Here is a 14,209-nt window from a genome sequence, read left to right as displayed (position 1 = left end):
TGTAGTTCTAGTTTGGGATGGATGCTGGCTAGACAGTCTATCTATCTCCTTCGCTCTTCAACTGCTCCATCTCAGCTGGCCTCTGGGCTGGAGAGCAATCCCGGGCCTGCTATATGTCTGGCTCCTGGAATGCTTTTCTCCAGCAGGCTGCCCTTTTCTAGGAGAGGACAGGAAGTAATCTGTTCAAACACTACACTGACTCTTGCCAAATACTTTCTTCAATGCCTGGAGCAAAATCTTTGAGCTAATAATATACCACATGAAACTTCTGCCTGTCACATTCGTATTCATATTCAGAAAAGAGATCTCAAAATCCTGGATGCAGCTGGCCAGAAGGTGTCACTCTGTGTAGCTTTGCTTTTGCTTTTTGAAAGTATATCCATTTATTACCTTCAGAAAATAATGATTTCCTATATAAAATTGTCATACCTCTTTGTCAAATCAAACCAATTCCAAACTGCTAGATGGGGAGATAGGGTGGAAGGAGGGTTTCCTATCAATCATGAACGTTTGCTAGTTTTTGCTGTTGTAGACCTGTGTTTTCTAATTGAACAAATCTAGAGAGGGTAAGTTGGAAGTGTATGCTGAGGCTAAATAATGGAATAAGCTTTTTTTTTTTTTTTTCCCCCTTTCTAGAATTGTCTTGATTTTTATGTATTTATTTTAGTACATTTGACTTTGAAGAGATGGCCAAAATGTCTAATAAAACAAACCAAAAATGTTTCCTAGAAATTATTTTACATTTTATACAGAAATATGGAAATCAAAGTTAATTAAGTAAGAAAACAATTTAATGTGAATTTTTGGCCAACTCAAGTTGCAGTAGAATTAACATTTTTCAGTGGATTGCTGGAAACCATATTAAATAATATTAAACTGAAATAAAATTCCTCAGTCAATCAGAAGCCAGGGAGACCACACAATTATTGACTGTCAAGTACAGAGCTAGATTCAGCAATTAATAGAATGAAATTTCGTGCTTTCTGGGTTCATTATTGTGTTTAGGCATGACTAGTACAAATACAAACATTTCACTCTTATTTTATCCCTCATACAGAAAAAGAAGAAATTTTCAGCTTTCTTATGCATAAAAATAATCMACTTGAATTCATAAAGCAGTATTAACCTTCACAATATTTGGTCTTTTTTTTTTTGTGTTAGACCCATCACAATAATATCTATAAACCTCTTTTGGTAAAGATGTGCTTTGGTAAAGATCTGCTATAAGATCTGCTTATTATTATATCAGGAGCCACATCCTAGAGTAATAAAAGCTATGGCCTTTGGCATTTGCTCATGAGATGAGAAAAGAAGGATCCATAGATTTATTATCTGGTACCTTTTTGTGGGGAAGAGAATGGTGACACTGAATCAAAGCAGGACAACAGTAGTAAAAGCCTAGTTGGGGAATCAGAATGGGGAAACTGGGGGGAAGGCACAGTGCAGTGAAAGGAAACATCCTTTTCCCCCAGCTTTAAATGGCATAATCAGGCACACTACAAAGCTGCCTTTATCACTGAACCTGCTTGCCCACGTTTACATCTGAGCCCTATGCACCCAGTGCTGCCTGAGCAGTGAGGCTGGCTTGCCTGTCAGCCAGCCCCAGTAAAGTAATACCGTCTGCATGATGTTTTTTTCTCCCAGAAATAGAGCTTGAATAACCAAGAGAAGGACAATAGTCACAAAAGCAAAATGGAGATATAATCACAGCAGTGCCAATTTATGCCCCAAAGGGTCATCAAAGGAGCCCCGTGCTGCACAAGGTCTAAAAAGAGATCTAAAGAGCTATAAACTGAAAATGAGAAGTCTGGGTTTTCCTCAAATTATTCTCTCCCTGCTCCTCAAGGCTCCTCTCCCCAGCACACAGTGCTGCTATTGCAGTCCCTAGGTAGAGCTTATTTCTTTGTGAGCTTGAACTCATGAACTTCAGCACTGGGAATTCTCACCATGAGATGCAAGTCTGTAATGAGTCATCCATATTCATACGGTCTGTAAATGCAGCCTTTACTCTACAGTTACAGTTCTACTAAGCTGAACCTCCTGGGATTTTATTATTTATTAACTGTGCGTATTTATTAACCCAGTAGGAAACTTTCGTTGCCCTTTTTCATTTCACTAAGGTTTCTTCCCTGTGATAGCCTTTATCTGACAGCAATTGTAATCTGACAAAGTGTTTTTAGAAGATCAATATGGTATTAGTTTTCTTTCTTTTCCCATTTATTTAATATGAAAACTGACATCCGATTTACCAGGCCATGAAAGAAAGAAAGTACGCACTAGAACCCCCTTCCATTCCCAAATGATTGCAAAAATTTCAGATTTTATTTTCTGTTTTTTTTTTTTTTTTTTTAAGTAATAAGTTAAAACTCTGAAGGGAATTTGCTCATTGTATCCATACAACATGACATCTTTTACTGCTTCTTAGTGCTGTATCAGATCACTGTACAAGCTAAGACATGAGGCCTCAAGGAGAGTCGAGAGGAGGTCTTGTTAGTGTCCGACAGTATTATTTGTTGCTGACTCCCTGGCAGGCTTCCAGAACTTGCATGATATTGGGCATGCTTTTGCAAGATGGTACCTGGTGAAGAAAAAAGAGCTGGTACTGYGGTATACAGCTGGCAAGCTTGCAGAAATGCAAAGCAGGAGTTGATGAGCCTGGGGATTATGTCAATGGAGAAAATTTACCTCTTCAATTTTGCATTTTTTTTTATTACCTTTTACAGTGTATAAAATGTCAAAGCTGCCATACACAGAGTAAAGGGATCTGGAAAAGGAAAAATTATTAACTGGTATATTTGGATTAGTATAATAATTAAAAATATTACATGTTTGAGGATTCTTCTTAGGCTATGTGTTGTGCTACACTGTGAGTCCTTGRTTAAAAGACTTTGGAAAGTTTTTTATCGTGCATTCATATACAGATTGGCATATGTTTGTATGTTTAGCACCAGAAAATATTAAAAATATGCATGTAGTTGCTTGTTAATAGACATATATTTGCATCTATGTGTGTACTACAAAAACATATCCAGAATACATATCTTTCTACCTGCTTTATTAATGCTCAGTTAAAGGATTAGTGTAACTTACTTTTAATTGCATTATATACAGTTCCTGTGGATATAAGCATGATAAATGAAACTGATAAGAACAGAACACTGAGAAACAGAAAAAGCTAGGAAAAAAAAATAGACAATGTGTATTTGCCCTACTAAAGTCTAGTAAAAAACTTAATCTATATAATTTTCTTAAAAAGTTTTTTTTAGATTAATTTAGAAACTTAATGGAAAGATTAAATTTATTTCAAGCACTTTTATTTTGGATTTATACATGAAAATTTAGTTAATGATGCTGGGCTACATGTTTCAGTGGTCCAGGGTATGTCACAAGTTCTGTCCATTTGCCACCCCTGTAAAGACAGATAGGAAGATGTTGTTTGGATGCTGTTTCTGCACATAGGTTACTGCTTGAAAAGGTGTCACTTCAAGTCAGGGAACAAAATGTGATCTAATGTGGAAGCCCCAAGTTCATAACCCTGCTATGATTTGTTGAAGCTACAGCTGAGACCTGGGATCTGGGAAGGATGTTTTGTGCAAATGGGACGTTTTAGAGACTTTTCCAGGAAGCCTCTAAAATACTCCTCTAAGCATGTGGAAGTGCCAGTAGCTTAGAGCTTTGGAAGCTTAGCCAAGCAGAGTAAAATATGATTCCATTGTCCGAATTTCTGATTTTTGTGCAGAAGCTTAGACTCATGTTAACATGCTTCATGTAAGCAGTCAAGAAAAATGTAAAAGAATTTCTTGCAAAACAATGCATTTCTTAAAAAATAGTTCTGATACAACTGAACATTGTGTTAAATTGCTGTAAAAAGTGGTCTGAGATAAAACGAGTTTGAGGAAACTAGCTCAGATACACAGCAAAGCAGCAACAAATGGAAAATAAAGTTACATGATGTAGTTGTTCAAACAGCTTTAACAATGGACATTAATCTGTCTAAATTGAAACACATTGCATATACTGGAACGCAGTCTTTAATAAATAACCACATGCACTTAGAAGTATTAATTGGTCCTTCAGAGATCACTCTCTTTCTCTTTTTTCCCTTGGTTATTGCAGGAAAACACATACTGAACCAAATCTGCCTCTGATTAAAGACAGTGAAAGSAGGAGTCTGATAAACATTTAGTTTGAAAAAATGAGTTCAAGATGTTGGAATTATTTCATCAATTTTATTAAATGTTTTTCCTGAATCATTTATTCAGTGATACTGTAAGATTTGTGGTAGGTCCATTACATCTTTCTGAGAAATTTTAGGCTAAAAGTAAACTAAAAGCAGCCAGAAAGGTGAATTGAAATCTGTTACAGAGAAGGTAACGTRCACTTGAATAAATATGACACATAAGCATATATTAAAATAATCTCATTGACACAGGGTAGAGCATCTAGGGTAAGTGCAAATATATACAATTGGTTTTGCAAAACTCTTTATCCTTTTGGATATCCTTTCTATCCATAATTGCATAYCCTTAAATGCAAAGTGTCTTTTATACACCCAGCTAAAATTTCAATCTATAAATGTACTATTTTTAAGACAGCACTGATTGGTTAACTCACTTGCATGACAGTCATACTTAGGTGCCATGTTTATGCCTTTTGCTGCATGCTGAGCATAGGAAACAAATGAAAGGTGGTATACTTTGCTGCTTCGCTACACAAATGATTACATATTGGTATGAAGCAATAATTATTTGTTTTACAATGTCAGATTTTTTTATATTCAAGTGTTTATTTATTTGAAAAAAGAAAATCAGTGGACTGAGTTTTCTGGTTAAAAAGCTAATTCATATGAGTATGAAATTTGCTTGAGACAAATAGTTTAAAATACAGTATCTAGGTAAGTTAATGATTTTGCTTGTGAAATATTGTTAATGTACATATATCTTGCAGCTGTGATATATACCTATCTACAGAGAAATTACTGCAGTTTGCATGTTAAACAAGAAAAAAAACAACTAGTGTAAACTTTCCAAGCTAGAACTGTCCATTAGATATTTCTGATCATACTTGAACACGAAATCATGACACTTTTAAACTGCTAGGTGAGCATATGGGGCTTWTTAAACTGTATATACAACAGAGCACACATTGCTTATTTGTGTAGCTTTCTCTTGCTCCCTTGAATACATRCAAAATGGTAACTCATAGACTTTCTTTAGCCTTTAGTTGCTATCCTTCTTTTATCAAAGATACTAAACAAAAGTTGATGGAACAGTAAACCACCTGATTTCATTTTATTTCATCCAACATTGCTCACATGTCCAGTAGACAAGAAATCAAATGSACTGCTGATAGATGAGGGGAAATAAATATGCAGTGAGATCATGAAATCTAAGTWAAGGCTGTTCAAGCCTCAGTTTATGCCATTGCATTTCCTTGAAGATTGCTATAATACTCTTACCTACTGGTGTATGATCTCTGTGAAGCAAAATAAGCTTCACACTAATTGTCCAAACTGTTTTGAGGCAGACTGCCTCGCCAAAAAAATTCTACTGGGTCTCAGACCTGATCCAAGCTTTTACTGGAGAAAATGTGCTTCATTTTCACAGTTTTAATGCAATATTTCCTAAATCATAAGATATTCAAGACATGAAAGCTCTCAATCTGTGTGTTTGGGTACATGAGTATAATGAGAGGCACTCATTATACATGAGTATAATGAGAGGTTCTCCTTTCTTTTCTTTTCTTGAAGAGAAAAACAGATTCTGATGGCAAACACATATCTGATGATCTGTGATATCTGAAGGCAAACACACTTGATGATCTGTGATTTTTCCTAAGAACAATCTGTGCARTGCACAGAATATAAACAGTTCTAAYGGAAGCTTTCAATGAGTACATAAGATGAAAGTGGCCACTGCAGTACAGTTATTGGACTATCCCAAGTGTTCATCTCTTTCCTGGTCATTTCAGCCTTCTGCAATGATTCTGGATTTTTCCAGGCCTATAAGCACATATTGCATTTTGTACAATACATGTGGTAATTAATTCTTCTGTTGTAGATGGGCTTTCAAATTTGCTTAGGCATAGCCTATTTTGTGTTTCTATTGGGGAAAAAATGTAACTAATTTAGAAATGAATCAAGGAAAAGGGGGGCACACACAGAAAACTGGGCTGTGATGCCAGTGTAATGTGGAATGCCTCGTGTGTGTTGTTTGTTGTCTCTGAGGAAAGCAAGTCTGTTGTCCCCGATTGAAAGCCATCTGCAGTCTCTCCCTGTGATTGTGTCACTGAAATCTGTGGTGATCTGTAACTACTATGTTCATTGCCTTTGGGGAATTTTGCAAGTTGCCCAAAAGTGACTTGGAAGAAAAAATAGCAAGCTAATAAGAATGCATGTGTTTGTGAGCTTTAGCAAGCTTCTGGATGCATGACAGCTTTGCTCTTTTACGTGCAAGCTCTGTTGCTATAGTGTAGTGTAAATTTAGTGACTATTGGGGACTGGCATAAATATAATGTCAGTAAGAAGTTTTTCTGTGTTGCTGTGTAATGACTGACTTGCTTTTAGTTTATCCATTTTCCCCTAAAACACGCACACATACATACATGTATACATCTGTTACAGAACAATGAAAACTGTACTGTACTGTACTGTAGACCCTGTACTGATCTGTAAATCTAGCTACCTTGCAAATGTCCATGTCCAAAAATATTACTTTAGAAAATTCATGTTATTACAGATACTGAGATAATRCATTTAAATACTATTGCTTTCTTCTTAACAGGTCTATGGAAATGCAAGATCTAGCAAGTCCTCATAATCTGGTCGGAAGTAGTGATGCATCGGGTAGTTCCAAACTGGATAAATCCAATCTGAGCAGTACATCAGTTACAACAAATGGAACTGGAGGTGAGTATAAGATATCGCTGGTGCACAGAAGATTTTAGCTAGATTTCAGTTATATATATTTTTTAAAACAGCATTTTATTGATGAGCATGTGCCCATTTAGAAATCCATCAAAAATTATGGAAGAAACATGGTCATATTTAAATTTGCACTTTGCAGCACAAATGAAGATAAAAACATTTAGSCTGAGGTTTTACTCCATTAATGTAAATTTTATGCCACTGTAAATATGCAAACTCCAACACCAGTTTGCAACACCAATTTGCCAGTTTGTACTAGTTGAAGTGACAGGCACTAATTCTGTTTTTTTGCAGGTAATGAGAGTTTTTCATAAAATATTTTTAAAGTCTTTATAAAGTGCGGTGATAATTAATGCCCCATTACTGCAAGGGCAGCACCACCATGCAACTAAAACACAGACATTGCAGTATTTCTTACGCAGATATTGGGTTCTGCCAAATGAAGCAGTGAGAGGAAGGGTATAAGGCTCTGAGATGGAGTTCCAGCCCCATTCGTATCAGTGAGAGTAGCACCATTGATAACCAGTTAAACTAGATTTTCAGCCCTCTCTTTTGGAGTTTATATGCTATATTCTATTTTAATCCTTGGCACCAAAATCTTTGTAACATTTTCTTTCTGACCACAATATAAAACATTTTATTCACTTACCCTTGTCTAGAAAAAAAAAAAAAAAAAGAACGTGTCAATGTCAATAAAAAGTGCCTGTGTATATGGAGAGAACAGAGTCCTGCAGAGAAAGGCTGAACTACTAAGGTTCGACCTATTTATATTTTTATATAAAATGCTTATTCTAGCATAAAGAGAGGGGAAATCTGTAAGCCTCTCTTTAAAGAACACTAATAACTATATGCCTCTGTATTATGCTTTCATAAATAAACCAGTTAAAATAATACTCATAAAAACAATACAGTGCAGTTAAAAGACTTGGCTTGAAATGCAAAAACACTTACTTGCATTGGAGAATATTCCTGCACACTGAACAGACATTCAGACAATGAACCATTATACTGTTGCTGTTCTCAGGAGACAACATGACCGTTTTAAATACTGCAGACTGGTTGCTGAGTTGCAGTACTCCTTCTTCTGCAACAAGTATGAGAGATCCTGGTACAGTGCATGTGTGTGGTGGTGTGTGTTTGTGACTGCTGTGCTACATCTCTCTTGGTCTGCTTTTGTTCTGTGGTTTGGACATTTATGTGCTGGGATTTTTTTCAGTTGCTTTTTTCTTTTTTTTTTTTTTTAGAGGCCCCCTTTTGGAGGCCTTTCCCAGAGCAGAAACTGGAAGGAAGTTGTAATAAATATTTATCTTACCATACGTTGAAAGCCATTTGATGAACAATGCAAATTTTAACTGACTCTAACATAGGCTAACTGTATACTTGCTCTGAGAGAATGTCAGAGCTCAGTACTAATTAACTTTGCTGGGAACTGCTACTACTCATCATCTCTAGAAGTTCAGATCAATGGATTTTCCACAGAATACCCATTTGTTTTGCTTTTATTTTAGCTGCAGCACTGCATGATAACCTGATCAAAATCAAGGCTGACATAGCTACTACTGCTTTTATTTTTAAAGCATATATTTAGTGTACTACTATGTGTAATTTGCCACTTTACAAACATCTGGTCAGATTTTCCCAGCTGTTGTTTTTATTTGAGTTTCCTCTCATGTGTGTATTAATTGTTATGAATTATAATGCATTGTAGTAATTATATATGCAATACTTTTACCTCAACTATAGGAATAATCATAAGTGTAAACATGCACTGCTGTGACTATCTACAAGCATATCTGCTTAAGCTGCACAGATCTAGGCAAGGAATATATAAAACGTTTCCTTTAAAAAAAAAAAAACTTTAGTATTAGCTTGATGTATGCAAGCTATGTATCCTGAGAGAGTTTATCAAAACAAGTTTGAACTTGAGCACAAAAATAATTTTGCACTAGAAAAAAAAGATATTGTGTGAATGTTCCTACTCACTTAGAAGAATTTAAGTTTAAATAAAAAATGAATTGGTTTAGTCTGTCACCTCAGTTATGTTGTCAGCAAGTTCAGGTAAAAGTTGAAGGTAATAACTGAGCTACTAATTACCAGAAGTGGGCTATATCCAGCAGGAAAGTCCTTGCATTAATGGGATCACTTCAGCATTTGATTTTCCAATGTCAGTAGAATCCTTAATCGATGCTTCTGGTGGAGTATGTCCTGGGGAGGCCAATCTGTGCAATACCTGCACTTTTTAGTATGTCTTTCATTATATGATATTATGTGCTTAAACTAGCTATAGCTTAATGTATGTCATCTTGTGTTCCTTCCTGAGATGTTATGGGGCTTCCTTGGCTTCTGCAGAATGGCTGCTACCATGTGTCTGCCTTTGCAATCCTTCCTCTCAGATGCTCTGCCCAAACCAGGTGCTGTCCCTCCTCATCCAGACCTGGTGCGACTCTAAGGCAAGCCTCAGATGGCTGGGCAGCTGCCAGCTGTCCCATGAGATGTTCTGCAGCTCTCCTGGCTGTTTGGCTTCACAAGCTCTTTGCTAGCCGCTTCACTTTGGTCTTGTTGGCCTCTTCCCTTAGGAAAATCTTAAGCTTGCTACAAGGAAGGAGAGCATCCTTCTCATAGCAGGCTGCCTGGGTGATTGTTCTGCATGATCTTTTAAAGACTCAGATCTGTTTGCTCTAATTGCTCTCATTGCCTCTCACTGTCACACTTGCTAGTCCAACTTTGGGCATAGCAGTAGCATCTGCTGTTCCTAAAACACTGTTTTCATTTTCTGTCCTTAGCAGAGGTGCCTTGTTAAGTACACAAATGAGTTTATTTTGTTTTAGATCATTGACAAGGACAGAAGAATAGGGTGAATATTTGTGTCAATGGAAGTGCACTAGAACTGGCAATAATCAAAAAAATATAGATAACTCAAGTACCTCAGTTCCTCACTGAAGCTTTAGTTAAAGGTAACAGGCACATATAAAAGTGTCTTTCTGGATCCAACATAGAACAAAGGTCATGACTGTCAAGCACTAGCAGAAATAGAAAGCCTCCTTGAATAGAAGTGGTTAAAGGTCATAAAAAGTAGAAGGTTTTTTCATGTAAGTTGATGGAAAAATTGCATAGGAAAGAGATGTAGATCTTATGAAGTAAAATTTGATCTTCAGAGAAGATAAAACTGTCTGGGGAAGTAAAATTTATCATTCTTGTGAGAAATAAAAATATGTGCATACATTAAAATGTAGTTTTGGTTTTTTTATGCTTCAAGCCAAAATACATGTTCTATATGACTGAAAGGCCTGAGAGCTGGAGAAGGCAATTGTTACGACATGGTGAATGATCATTCAACCTTTTCATGAATGTATATCTTACTGATTTACTGAAAGTATAAACATATCTTTCTTGTATAAGTACAAAATAGTAACAGTAGACTATTCATGAATAAATTTGTTCAGTTTGTTTGATTTTTGTCACAGATTTTTTTTCACAGTCAGCAAAGGCCTTCAAAATGATAAGGAGGGTACAACATCTTGAAAAATGTGGCTAAAATTCTTCTTCTTAATTTCATTTTCAATTAAYATCCTGCTGCTGGCAGAGCAATGAGTATGCATATTTCAAAGAGAAAAGATAATGAAAAGAAGTATGCATGTAAAAGGCAAATACATYCAAGTTTTTTTTAATCACTTACAGGAAAGGGAAAGATAGCATCTGCAGTATAACTAACTTACAAGAAGGGGATAAGAAGAGGTTGTTTGACTTTGTTAGCACTGTGACCCTGCCAATATTGTAGGACATCTTGTATATCACAGAGACCAACATACCGCGTTTGTGCTCAAATAGTACATGTTTTACCTGGTCAAGTTGGTTTTTTTTTTTTATTTTGTTTTGGAATTCATATGTCACTTGTACAGTGATAAGCATCTATAACATCTAACATGACTTACTTGAAAATGCCTTTGCTTGCCATATGTTACATCTGCCAGAAGGTGCTCTTGCCAGCTTGGCAGTCACAGCAGGTTTCTCTTAAAATCCCAGACTGTCATTGGCATTACAGTATCCAGTGTATGTGTCTGCAGCTGGGAGGCACACAGGTCCTTACACCTATCCCTCCAGCCATTGATCCATGCAGTGATCTGTAAGCAACCATTGATGCATGTGGTAACCTTAACAGATCTTCTCCAAGCAATTACGATATTCTGTTGGGATTTTCCAAATAAGGCAATCAAACTTCTAATAAAAGCCATGATGTATTCTGTATTTTTGTTTCTTATCATGCAAATTAGAAGAGTAGTTCCCAAATTCTAGCATAAAAGTCCATACTATATTGTCTCTTGAGGTAACATATCAAACTAGATATAAAATATTTATTTTATACAGCCTCTACGATGTTTTCAGTTAAAGTCTGAGTGATAAATATGGGTGCATGATGATTCATGAAAAATATTTTGAGTTCATAGTGGAACCAAATTTTTGATAACATTTAATAACATATTTGCTATCTAATTTTTAATTTAGGAACTTTTAGTTAGAAGCTGACTTTTTCATGGCTGTCATTTATGCCCTCCTGTAGTTCCAGGGTTCTTTTTCAATTTCTTGCTCTTTTCCTTTTTTACTTCTCCCTCAGCTTATGGAAAATAACTTGCCAATATCCTAGCACATACACACACACACAGAAAAAAAAAAAAAAAAGAGAGAAAAACTGAAAAGCTCCCCAACACACACACCAGAAAATGAGGGAAAGGAAATGGGAGAAGGCTGGCACTGTGGAAGTGTTTTGGTTCTGTAGGAAAATGACACCATATTATTGTTTTACTTGTCAGGCAAAACTGTTTTTGTTACGTGCTACATTCCTTGACAGCTGATGTTTCCTTCCTCTCTGTTAGTCACAGGGAATTGTTAGAATGAATTAGATTTAAATTGAAATCTCCCCAGAAGATATTCCAGTTGCCAAAGCTAATAGATAGGTGAATGCACAGATAAAAAACAGGTAGATGAATGGCTGTTTCAGCCCAAGTCATCATACTATATTCTCTGTAACACAGCAGAACAAAGGTCTAAGCTGTAACCCTGCATGCTTATTCTAGCTGGAGTGCTAGTGATGAAGTGGGCATGAGGAGTCCGGTGTAAATTTAGAAGAAAAAAATCTCATGTCTACTTATTCTTCTATGTAGTGTCTCTTCTTGCAGTGAAAACAGAGCCCATGAACAGCAATGAAACAACAACAACAACTGGAGATGGATCACTTGACACTTTTACTGGGTCAGGTAAAGCCATGATAAGATCGTATATCATTAGATGTACATTAATATAGCATTTGATAACCCTCACTAATGAACATCTCAATGCATGAAATCAATCTTTTAAAAGCTACAATAAAGTAACATTTTAATACCAAATAATAATAATTCTCAGAAAATATCTTAATTTAAAATTCTCATGAGCTATTATCTTAAAAAAAGCTTTACTAGTGACTAAAAACATTCTTGTGTGTATAAATCTTATTTTAATAATGTCATTCATGTACTGTAGCTCTTTTAAGTTGCTGCAAATATTGACTCTGTTGTTACTCTATCCTAAAATTGTCTTAGTAGTGATTACAGATTATAGGATGTCTGACCACGTATGATTTTGGCATTGTTGGTGAAATTTTATGACCCTATGCCATGTATTTAAGATCTCTGAGTTGCATTTCACATATAGAATATGGCCAAGTAACATTTTCATGAAGAGTGTCAAAAATTGTGATCTCAAATTCATATTTAGATACCTGCATAACAGCTTGACTTCCCAAGATGCCACTCACCCATTAGCTGCTACTGGCTTCAAAAGAAGTGTTGAGATCTCTGCACCTCTGAAATTCAGAAACAATCAGTTCCTCCAAAAAAAGCCAGAGTTTGGCCCTCACATAATCATTTTTATGTGTTATTCATCTACATATTCAAATTAAAATTGAGCCTGAATCCCATGTCACAAACTTAACTATGAAATAAATGTGTGGTCATTCAAAGTGGGAAGATCAATAGTCTGAGTAATGTATAGCCTTCCTCACCTCAGAGTAGGACACAGAGCTGCCTTTGTAACATCTTTAGCCTTAAATAAAAATTAAACCCATTATTTTCATTCTTGCTTTTTATAGCTATTTGCAGATTGGATAATTTGTTTGGATGAGATTTCTGGCAGAGGTGATAAAGAACAGTAAAAAAATCAATAAAAATGTGTTGTACTTTTTAACCTTGCTAGTTATTTTGTGAGCTTACTGGGTTGAAAATGATAGTAAATAATAAATAGGAAGATGCCATTTCAGACAAACTATTCACAGCTGAAACCAGTGTGTAGCATAGCATTGCACTGAAGGTCGACCATTTTTTTCCTAATTATCAGTTATATAAATGTGTCATTCCCATCTGTGAGATGTRGGTGAAAACAGACCTCATAGTCCTAGGACACTTTTGAGAGTCTTGCCATGCAGAATTTCTTTCCTTCAAATATTCTACCTATTAGAATTTATTTTCATGCTCAAATGATATTTCTGTCTCTCTCTATGATGTTTCCTAAAGCTGAGTGGGAGGCTGAACAAGCACTCCAGGATATAAGTTAGAGCCAGCTCTGTACCTGATGATCYGCTTTAGTACAGAAAGTGAAGATGTGCGCAAGATATATGGCAGGAGAGACCCATTAGACCTCGCAGGCAGCTGATGCACACTGATTTTTCATGGATAAACTCTGCAGCTGTGGAACTTACGCTAGTTGCTTTCCCTGGTATTTTTATTCAGAAATACCTGGACATGCTGACTTTAAGATTTCATGATGATAAACCTGCAGTTTTATATTGAATATTCTAGATTTAAGTYGTGATTCATAGTGTAAATTGAATGCCCTAAGTAAGAAAACTGATATATGAATTATCACAAAGCAACTTTTAAGCTGAAAAATAAACCATGTGGATCTAATGCATTTAAATTTAAGTTGTCCCAGTGGTCTCACCCAGGCAGTCCTGCAGTTCATACTCAAAGCTAAGATTTCATCACTCTGTGACGTTACCTCTGGAAAATACAAATATTTGTCTATTAGCATGGGTTAAGAAGGCAGAGAAATCATTTTGTGCACCAGCCTTCCTCCTTTTYTTCAAAGAATGACAGTTTGCAGTTGTACAATATACTGCATCTCAGTATATTGTATTTGGACAATGAGTTGACCATGAGGCAGTAGTGTGCCCTTGTGGCCAAGAAGGCCAATGGGATCCTGGGATATATWAAGAGCATCTCCAGGAGGTTGAGGGAGGTGATCCCATCCCTC

General features: G+C 36.0%; 1 protein-coding gene across 1 annotated transcript in view; it reads left to right on the top strand.

The window, feature by feature from the left end:
- Nucleotides 1–14,209, top strand: part of EYA4 (EYA transcriptional coactivator and phosphatase 4) — a 123,169-nt gene that overhangs the window by 69,559 nt on the left and 39,401 nt on the right. Inside the window, exons 3-5 of the mRNA XM_026048191.1 lie at nucleotides 6,783–6,907; nucleotides 7,950–8,018; nucleotides 12,085–12,177. Of these exons, the coding sequence (XP_025903976.1) occupies nucleotides 6,783–6,907; nucleotides 7,950–8,018; nucleotides 12,085–12,177 (287 nt within the window). The remainder of the gene's footprint in view (nucleotides 1–6,782; nucleotides 6,908–7,949; nucleotides 8,019–12,084; nucleotides 12,178–14,209) is intronic.

This window comes from Nothoprocta perdicaria, unplaced genomic scaffold (assembly GCF_003342845.1).
Source record: "Nothoprocta perdicaria isolate Ctin4 unplaced genomic scaffold, notPer1 scaffold_52, whole genome shotgun sequence".
NCBI lineage: Eukaryota > Metazoa > Chordata > Aves > Tinamiformes > Tinamidae > Nothoprocta > Nothoprocta perdicaria.
This window is presented reverse-complemented; position numbering and strand designations above follow the sequence as displayed.